This window comes from Procambarus clarkii, chromosome 90 (assembly GCF_040958095.1).
Source record: "Procambarus clarkii isolate CNS0578487 chromosome 90, FALCON_Pclarkii_2.0, whole genome shotgun sequence".
NCBI lineage: Eukaryota > Metazoa > Arthropoda > Malacostraca > Decapoda > Cambaridae > Procambarus > Procambarus clarkii.
In genome coordinates, this window is record NC_091239.1 from 12,425,761 (window position 1) to 12,436,914 (window position 11,154).

The 11,154-nt window shown below is 42.5% G+C and overlaps 1 protein-coding gene across 1 annotated transcript; it reads left to right on the top strand.

Annotated features, from left to right (window-relative positions):
* Positions 1-7,212: 7,212 nt before the first annotated feature.
* Positions 7,213-10,884, top strand: LOC123746443 (uncharacterized). The gene is made up of 3 exons (XM_045727971.2): positions 7,213-7,238; positions 8,792-9,040; positions 9,643-10,884. Exons 2-3 carry the CDS (start codon positions 8,792-8,794, stop codon positions 10,081-10,083), a joined length of 690 nt encoding a protein of 229 aa, XP_045583927.1. The 5' UTR covers positions 7,213-7,238; the 3' UTR covers positions 10,084-10,884.
* Positions 10,885-11,154: the final 270 nt, after the last annotated feature.

Here is an 11,154-nt window from a genome sequence, read left to right on the forward strand (position 1 = left end):
AGCAGTAAAATAGGTACCTGGGTGTTAGTCAGCTGTCACGGGCTGCTTCCTGGGGGGTGGAGGCCTGGTCGAGGACCGGGCCGCGGGGACGCTAAAAAGCCCCGAAATCATCTCAAGATAACCTCAAGATGGTGACTGGGGCAGTTTATTATTATTAATTTCTACCACAGACGTGGCCAGACATTTACAATGCTAACCAGCATATATACATTTTCTACCACAGACGTGGCCAGACATTTACAATGCTAACCAGCATATATACATTTTCTTCTGTCCTCCATGGACAGGGTGAGAGGTGTGTTAAACATATAGTTGAAAGTTGGATGTTCCGTCTTGATCTGCAAGACGGTAGAGTGTAGCTGGGTGGTATAGCTTGACAGTTGCTTGACAGTTGCTTGACAGTTGCTTGACTCCCAGCTCTTGACAGTTGGCTGGGAGTGTTTGATGTGTAGTGCTTCGGTAATGTCCAATCTTCTGTTTTTTTTTTAGCCTCTGTATCTCTCAATTATTTTTACAGATACAACGAGCCTTTGTTGTTCTCAGTTTGTTTCTCATTACTTTTATAGGTTTAATTCACTCATTCCTTCCTTATTGTTTCATTATCTTATATGGTTCTATCTTACTCATTCTGTTTTTTTGTCATTATTTAATTAACATGCAGTGATGGCTGCTAATTTTAACAGCATTATTAAGGTCAAGAGCTTGTGGCAGCAGCAGCAGCAGCAACAGCAGCAGAGGAGGAAGCAGCACCACTAGCAGACGCAGCAGACACAGAAAGAATAAAATCCTGACAAGCACCAGCAGCATCTTCAAGTATAATGCAGCAAGGCAGTAAAAAAAATCAGCAGTAATATAACTGTCAACAGCTTAAGCAGCAGCAGCAGCAGTAACAGCAGCAGCAGCAGCAGCAGCAGCAACAGCAGCAGCAGCAGCATCAGCAGCAGCAGCAGCAGCAGCAACAGCAACAGCAGCAACAGCAACAGCAACAGCAGCAGCAGCAACAGCAGCAGCAGCAGCAGCAGCAGCAGCAGCAACAGCAGCAGCAGCAGCATCAGCATCAGCAGCAGCAGCAGCAGCAGCAGCAGCAGCAGCAGCAGCAGACATCACGCCTAACCTAGGCACTAGGCAAGTCCACCAACACCAGGACAATTAACCTGGGAGCCTCTCATCATACAATTTGGTGTTGATTAACATGATGTTCTGTGTATGGGCACATCCTGAGACACACCTGATCATCCTCAGTATACCTACACATCCCTGATGATCCTCAGTGTATACCAGCACATCCCTGATCATCCTCAGTGTATACCAGTACATCCCTGATCATCCTCAGTGTATACCTGCACACCTCTGATCATCCTCAGTGTATACCAGCACACCTCTGATCATTCTCAGTATACCTACACACACCTGATCATCCTCAGTGTACACCAACACACCCCTATCATCCTCAGCATACCTACACACACCTGATCATCCTCAGTATACCTACACATCCCTGAGACACCCTGAACACACCATAATTCACGGTGGAGGAACACACCACTTGATCCTTGAGGGGAAAGTCTTTGTCCAAGAACTCTTGAATTTTTTGCTTGTAATCTATTCAAAATCTGTGACGAACGTGTCTTCAAGTACATTCATTTATTCAATATTTTTTCCTTGGGTTCAATCCACCAATATTCGCCGTGAACACACCCACGATATTTGTTCAAGATCTGTTCAACATCTTTGTAACATAGTCCTTGAAGCTTTTTAGTGTCCCCGCGGCCCGGTCCTCGACCAGGCCTCCACCCCCAGGACGCAGCCCGTGACAGCTGACTAACACCCAGGTACCTATTTTACTGCTAGGTAACAGGGGCATAGGGTGAAAGAAACTATGCCCATTGTTTCTCGCCGGCGCCTGGAATCGAACCCGGGACCACAGGATCACAAGTCCAGTGTGCTCCCCGCTCGGCCGACCGGCTCCCCTAATGAGGATTCATTTAACTTTGATTACACAATTAATTAATTACATTTATCAGCAGTGACAGAAGATGTGGGAAACTGTTACAGAAGTGACGGTGTAAGTTGTTACAGACTTAAGGTATTACAGTAACGATATCCTCTCGTACGCAGGTTCGAGCCCTTATCACGGCTCTTGTGGATTTGTTCATTTGATGCATCAGGCTGTTGTGATCTCTGCGTGTAATAGTAACGAGGTTAATATATCTCAGAATTTGCTGTTGTGATCTCTATGTGTAACAGTAACGAGGTTAATATATCTCAGAATTTGCTATTGTGATCTCTGTGTGTAATAGTAACGAGGTTAATATATCTCAGAATTTGCTATTGTGATCTCTGTGTGTAATAGTAACGAGGTTAATATATCTCAGAATTTCGTTAAAATATTATAAATAATGATAAAACAAATTGACTAGATAATGTCTCATAGTCACTTGAACTCAATTCTTATTCAATTAAGTAGTGTCCAAAGTCTTAGAAGAGCACAAACGCCGCTACGTCATCGCTACTCTTGTAAACTAACCTAACTTATCCTAACCTAACCTTACTGAACCTAACCCAACCTATTCTAGCCTAAGATAGAGCCCAAATGCCCAAATGTTGTGACTTCTAGGCGAGTGAAAACTCTATGATATCACAATGTTTAACCCGGTATAGGTTATATATATCCCGGTATAAGTTATGTAGATCTCGGTACTGGTTAACCGGGAACCAGTTTCGAGACTTTTTGTATGTTTGGCTTTGAAAGATATACAGGTTTCGCAAGATGATGAATCATGATGAATAGCCAGACTCAACAATACTACCCGTGACTCATGGAACCATATGTATGTATGTGTGGGTGAGTGAATGGATAAGGCACAGAGATGAATAAATGAATGTAAGGCGCCAAGGAATGAATTAAGGGAGCATGTATTCAGATATCTGTTCTTTGGAGAGTCGAGACTTAGTGCTTGGGTTCTGGCTCGTCAAGGGTGTATGAAACACCTTTGGTTCTTTTGCCTCTGACATCGAAGTGGTTTCCTAATGTCCTCTTGGTCTATTTCGATGCTGAATTTCCGCCTGTTTTCCCCTCATTCTTCAGTATGAGTTCGTCTCCCCTTGTTCATTGTATATGTATTTCCTCCGCATTCTCTAAGTGCTGGTTGGGAGAGGCGAAGGGTGAGAGGATGGAGAGAGCCATGGAGGTAAGAGAGAGAGAGGTAGAGAGAGAGAGAGAGAGGTAGAGAGAGGGAGAGAGAGCCTACGTAGGAAAGTGGGAGGGTGAGATAACAACCTAAGTGAGGGGTTGCATGCACTCTACACAGGTCAGAATGATTCGAGAGATGTAAGTGATCGCCCTAGTGCATAACGGCAGTTAGTGAACCGCTAATCACTCGAGGGAGTTAGAACTAGGACACGTCATGGAAAACGAAGTGCTAGAATTCCTATTCTATAATTGGATAGAAACTATAATGAGATAAGAGGTGCCAGAGGTGCCAATCAGAAGGAAGCCTATGCGGCAAGCAGTGAGTCATGATTGATTCTCATGAGTAAAGAGATTCATATTCTATTCATCCTCGTGAGTCTTCTGATGTCGTGTGGGGTGAAGGATATGTACTTTCAGTGTATGTGAATGCCAATAGGTCAGCTGGATGCTCTTGTGAGAAATACGAAATAGTGAAGAAGATTTCTGCAGTTGCAAACTCACAGTGTGGATATTTCTGCAGTTGCAAACTCACAGTGTGGATATTTCTGCAGTTGCAAACTCACAGTGTGGATATTTCTGCAGTTGCAAACTCACATTGTGGATATTTCTACAGTTGCAAACTCACATTGTGGATATTTCTACAGTTGCAAACTCTCATTGTGGATATTTCTACAGTTGCAAACTCACATTGTGGATATTTCTACAGTTGTAAACTCACAATGTGAGTGGAAGGGTGAGATTTCTTCCAGTTAAGGAAGAAACAGGGAGACTGGCAGCGACGCAGAGACGCTTGTCGTCAAGATTTTAGAACAATTAATTTCTCCTTCAGACGTAGCCATTAACTTACTGCACTAACCAGCACATATGATTTTTTTTTCAGGGATATTCATGCCCGGGCCCTAAGCCTCTGGCTGGCCCACTAAAGCACATATGAATTTGATCAGGGATATGTTATGGAGATATCTAACATATCGCTATAGATATATCTGTAGATATATTATATCTATAGATATGATAAAATGCGAATTGTGTAGTGGGTTACTAAGCATTCAACCACGGGAGATTTATGAGTTTTTGACAATGCTAATAAGCATATATGTTGTTTCCTACACTGACAGGAATAGGGTACATGTTGTACCACACATAGTCACATATAGTGAGACACCTCTATAACCCTATTTTCGTGTGTACGACACAGATAGGGTTATAGAGATCTGTTCTACCCACAGGACGATTAGTACTCACCTACTCACCTAATTGTGCTTGCGGGGGTTGAGCTTTGGCTCTTTGGTCCCGCCTCTCAACCGCCAATCAACTGGTGTACAGGTTCCTGAGTCTACTGGGCTCTATCATATCTATCATTATAAACTGTGTATGGAGTCAGCCTCCACCACATCACTTCCTAGTGCATTCCATTTATTAACTACTCTGACACTGAAAAAATTATTTCTAACGTCTCTGTGGCTCATCTGGGTACTAAGTTTCCACCATTGTCTGTGGGAAGAACTGCTACTTCCCATTGACGGAGACAATTGATGAGGGAGAATGAATTGATGAGGAAGAATGAATTGATGAGGAAGAAAACAAGCCATGAGAGGCGATGAGTCACAATAACGTGGCTGATGTATGTTGACCAGACAACACACTAGAAGGTGAAGGGACGACGACGTTTCGGTCCGTCCTGGATCATTCTCAAGTCGATCTTGATCAAGTCGATCATTCTCGAATCGAATGGAGAATGGTCCAGGACGGACCGAAACGTCGTCGTCCCTTCAACTTCTAGTGTGTGGTCTGGTTCAACAAGCCATGAGAGACTTCCTTCAGCTCAACTCCTAACACCACCAAAGAATAGTAAGTCAGGGAGGCATAGAACTACTTCTAGAGCTGCTAGATTGATGGCAACTCATCAACTAATTATCCCACAATGATGACAACACACATCAACTAATTATCCCACAATGATGACATCACACATCAACTAATCATCCCACAATGATGACATCACACCAACTAATCATCCCACAATGATGACATCCCACCAACTAATTATCCCACAATAATGACATCCCACCAACTAATCATCCCACAATAATGACATCACACCAACTAATCATCCCACAATAATGACATCCCACCAACTAATCATCCCACAATAATGACATCCCACCAACTAATCATCCCACAATAATGACATCCCACCAACTAATCATCCCACAATGATGACATCCCACCAACTAATCATCCCACAATAATGATATCCCACCAACTAATCATCCCACAAGTGATGACATCACACCAACTAATCATCCTCTTTCTATATTAACAATTCCAACTCAACAATTCTTTCTTTGTATTTCACAAACACATTTACACAAGTTTTCCTCAATTTCTCACGGTCACGAAGTTGAAATTAGAGTTACATATGAAAAGCAAATCATTGAATCTTGCGCATTACCAGCCCCTGCAATACTGCTAATGCAAAGATGATCTGCTAATTCTCTCGTTATTAGTTAAGCTATAATGATTACACATGGAAGCTGATTGATGGCATTTTCAGAATAAAGGGGTTAAGGGAGAGTGGGGGAGGGGGGTGTGTTAATGAGGGGGGGGGGGGGTGAACAGGTGGGCGATGATTGGGTGTTAAGGGTTCACGGTGCTTGTTAGTGGGACAGGGGGGAGGGGGTAGTTAACCTGTGGGGGAGGGGGTTGGACGGTTCTTGGGCTTGTCTGTCTGTCTTTCTGTTTGTCTGTCTGTCACGTTCCCTCTCACTCTCTTCCTCCCCTTTTCTCTCCTACTCTCTCTCTCTCTCTCTCTCTCTCTCTCTCTCTCTCTCTCTCTCTCTCTCTCTCTCTCTCTCTCTCTCTCTCTCTCTCTCTCTCTCTCTTCTCTCTTTCTCTCATTCTCTCATTTCTCTCATTCTCTCATTCTCTCATTCTCTCATCTCTCTCTCTCTCTCTCTCTCTCTCTCTCTCTCTCTCTCTCTCTCTCTCTCTCTCTCTCTCTCTCTCTCTCTCTCTCTCTCAATTAATACGTGCTACGAAGAATTCAATTAACAAAGAATTAAAGAGAGTAAACAAAAGAAATATATCATAATGAAATAAAGATAATATATATGAAACAAATGTATACATACAGAGAAGTAACATTCTACATACACACACATGGCTTACCAGAACAATGGTCCACACATGCACTGTAATTATATACATACATACATACATACATACATACATATAGTTATTCAAGATTCAAGATCAAGATATTCATCCACATTCAAGATTCTCAAGGGTAGGGTAGACAAAAGTAGATAGAGTAGATAAAGACAGTCTATTTAACACAAGGGGAACACGCACTAGGGGACACAGGTGGAAACTGAGTGCCCAAATGAACCACAGAGATATTAGAAAGAACTTTTTTAGTGTCAGAGTGGCTTGACAAATGGAATGCATTAGGCAGTGATGTGGTGGAGGCTGACTCCATACACAGTTTCAAGTGTAGATATGATAAGAGCCCAATAGGCTCAGGAACCTTGTACACCTGTTGATTGACGGTTGAGAGGCGGGAAAAAAGAGCCAGAGCTCAACCCCCGCAAGCACAATTAAGTGAGTATACATATGTATAAATATACAAGCACACATATACATACGTCCCTAATCTACACTCAAAGCCAGCAATTTCTTATTATACACCCCCCTCCCCCCCCCTAAAAATCATACTAGATGCATATCCATATCATACACAGCCCCCCCACCCTCCCTATTGGACACACACTCATACATACACACACACACACACACACACACACACACACACACACACACACACACACACACACACACACACACACACACACACACACACACACACACACAGGCACACAAGAATGCTCACAAACCCACCAATCAGCGTTCCGCAACTGGCACTCCGTCCTCCGCCCCTCCCTCCCATGAACCGGGGGGCGGGGCACCCCACCTATATATAGCAGCGTGACGCCTCATGTCCTCAGTCTCTTGCTTGCCACCGTAGAAGGAACTGCTATTAAAGGTAACAGTACAATGGTCAATCCTCTCATCTTAAGAGGATACTGAGAAGCATCTCTCTCAACTGCACATACATTAAGAGGTGTATATAGTATACTTCTCGGTGTATGTGTGTGTATACTGAGAGTATACTTTTGTCCTGGACAATGTTCAGGATTAAAGTATTAAAGTATATTTGATGGTTGGTCAGTAAGGTGTTGTGGTGGTCTTAATAACCCTCCAGAGGTTGGTAGGTCTTAATAACCCTCCAGAGGTTGGTAGGCCTTAATAACCCTCCATGTGTTGATAGACCTTAAGCCAAAGCAACGAACCGACAATATATTGAAAATCCACATGATTAACAATTTATGATAAACGTCACATTTTGGGCATTGTATATAGACTGGTGTTATTTTCTAAGGGATTTAAATATGTAAATAATTGTTAATACTGAATTTAATATTATTATTATAATTATTATTTTTTTTTTTTAAAAACGTTACCTCCAGGTAACGGTAAACTCAGAATAGGTTTACAACAAAGGGTATGACAGCTGAGTGGAGAGCGCTCGGCATTCGTAATCCTAAGGTTCCGGGTTCGATCCCCGGCGGAGGCGGAAACAAATGGGCAGAGTTTCTTTCACCCTGATGATCATGTTTACCTAGCAGTCAATAGGTACCTGGGAGTTAGATAGCTGCTACGGGCTGCTTCCTGGGGATGTGTAACAAAAAGGAGGCCTGGTCGAGGACCGGGCCGCGGGGACGCTAAGCCCCGAAATCATCTCAACATACACAGAGATCACAATAACGTGATGTATCAAATGAACAAATCCACAAGGGCCGTAGCTCAGTCGATTAAGGCAGTGTCTGGGATGCTCCCGGACGCAGGTTCGAATCCTCGCTAAGGCCCTTGTTGATTTGTTCATAATAATAATAATAATAATAATAATATTGAATTTAAATAAGGTACATACATACAATAAATTTTTACAAAAATTGGTTGACTTATAGGTAGAGCTAGTACATACAATGCCTAAAGCCACTATTACGCAAAGCGTTTCGGGCATGATAAACTTAAGATAATCTCAGGCTTTGATCTGGCAGGCATTCATCTCAAGATAATCTCAGGCATTGATCTGGCAGGCATTCATCTCAAGATAATCTCAGGCATTGATCTGGCAGGCATTCATCTCAAGATAACCTCAGGCATTGATCTGGCAGGCATTCATCTCAAGATAATCTCAGGCATTGATCTGGCAGGCATTCATCTCAAGATAACCTCAGGCATTGATCTGGCAGGCATTCATCCCAAGATAATCTCAGGCATTGATCTGGCAGGCATTCATCTCAAGATAATCTCAGGCATTGATCTGGCAGGCATTCATCTCAAGATAATCTCAGGCATTGATCTGGCAGGCATTCATCTCAAGATAATCTCAGCCATTGATCTGGCAGGCATTCATCTCAAGATAATCTCAGGCATTGATCTGGCAGGCATTCATCTCAAGATAATCTCAGGCATTGATCTGGCAGGCATTCATCTCAAGATAATCTCAGGCATTGATGTTGTTTTTTTCAGATGATGTGGAGAGTCAGCCGCGTTGTGTTGGTGGTCGCCCTTGTGCTGGCTACGGCCATGGCTGAGCCCGAAGCCAAGGCTGATCCCAAGGCTGAGGCTAAAGCTGAACCTGAGGCTGACCCTAAGGCCGAGGCAAAGGCTGATCCTAAAGCCGAGGCAGTGGCCGCGGCTGAGGCTAAACCTGGCTACCCAGTTCCCTGCTATCCAGAGACTAAGTACATCAACGCCTACCAGACTCAAGTCCAACACGTAAGTCTAAAGCCTTTTTCTTTGGATAGTGCTGTGATGGGGTTGGTCAACGTTAGCGGTCTGAGAAGGCTGACTTTAAGGATGAATTGGTCAATTGGCTTCAGAAGATGGCTGACATAATCTATCCTTGAAATTGAAATAAGTTTATTGAGGTAAAATACACACAAAGGGATGATTTAGCTCAAGCTATTCTCACCCCGTTCAGTACAACGTGTTCATACATATACATAGACACACATCACAAACAATAAACATATTGCCGAACATTCTGAGAGATAAACATATACAATTCCTCCTTTACACAAGTAGTATGTTATCAGACGTACACATAAATACTTTTATGACTTAGGTCTACTGTATAGACAATTTGCAAGAGCCATCCTTGAAGGGTTTGAATAAATATCAAGATATGAGATATTACAGCTAAGAAGAAAAGGAATATCATGTATGTGAGATTCCAACGTCTATCCACCCAAATGCCCCTGTCTATTTTCATGCGTGTGGGGGCGGGGGGGGGGGGGGGTTGGACTAACGTTTAACCGCGTTATTGAGCCTGTCTGTCTGTCTGTCTGTCTAACTGTATGTTTCATTTTCTGTTGCAGTATCCTGTCTACGAGACGGTCTACAAGAAGCAGGTCGTGCCCACCACCTTGTACAAGACCAACTACCAAACCCAGTACCAGACCAAATACCAGACCGAATACGTCCCCAAGTACGTGACACAGGTAGTGTACAAGACCCAGGTCAACTACGTCACTAAGCTCCAGACCCAGTACCAGACCCAGTACCACACCCAGTACGTCACTGTACCCCAGTATGTCCCTACCTACGTCACGGACACCCACTACCAAACCAAATACCAGACTCAGGTACTGTACCAGACCCTGTACAAGACCGAGTACACACCCCAGTACGTGACCAAGACCAAAGTCCAGTACCAGACCCAGTACCACACTCAGGCGGTACCCCAATACGTTACTGTGGTACAGGAGGTTGTGGCCTACAAGACTGCTTGTCCCAAGCCCGTCTATGGATACCATTAGAACATCAACCACAAGGCAGATCCCAACCCTCTTTCTCAAAATTTCGAACGTTCTGATGTCTTCCCACCAAACTATGCAACTGTCTAATAAGCTCACTTAAGTTACGCCTTCAAGATATAGGTCAAAATGGTGTGGAAATCCGCCAAGGTCTTTGTCGCAACTCGTCTCAGTTATTAAGCTCAAAAGAATCTTTGAAAAAAAGGGATCTTTGGCTATGCCATTTGGCTGAAGCACAGGAGCCAGGCTGCCTAGTGGCCCTCCTCAGCTGTGCCACAAGGAACCAGCTGTCTCAGCTATGCCATTAGGAATCATAGATAGCCCTTCTGAGTAGTCGTATTTCCTTTTGTTTACAAAACGTCTGCCTTGGAACACAGAAGAGACGCTTTTGCCTAATAATTTCCCTTCCCTTAGAGCCCCCTCTCCCTTCTGTCTACAGACCCGAATAATTCAGCTTCCGTCAATACACACAACAGAACCGTCTAATTACTGTACAGTTTAATTATATATAAATAATGTATATTACTATTTTTTCACGATTTCAATATTTGAGTATTTTTTGGTATACCACTTGTATAAATTATGAATTATTTTTTTTGTAAATTATCCAAATTTCTGATTGTCCAAAAACGCAATTATAAATGTATAAATTTTGAGATAGGTAATTTGCTTAATTTATTTATACATAAATGTATTATCCTAGTGCATGTCTCATTGATAATACATCAGGGGCCAATAACCCTGTATAGCTTATGTATATGAATACAATGCAATATAAAGCTAATAAAAATATATCTGAATTTATTCAAATTATATTCATATTCCTATGTATACATTAATGCCTTGTGCGCAAGGAAGCAAACAAAAAAAATACATCTTTGGAGAATACAATAATGCCATAATATTGTATTCTTTGGAGAATACAATAATGCCATAATATTGTATTCTTTGGAGAATACAATAATGCCATAATATTGTATTCTTTGGAGAATACAATAATGCCATAATATTGTATTCTTTGGAGAATACAATAATGCCATAATATTGTATTCTTTGGAGAATACAATAATGCCA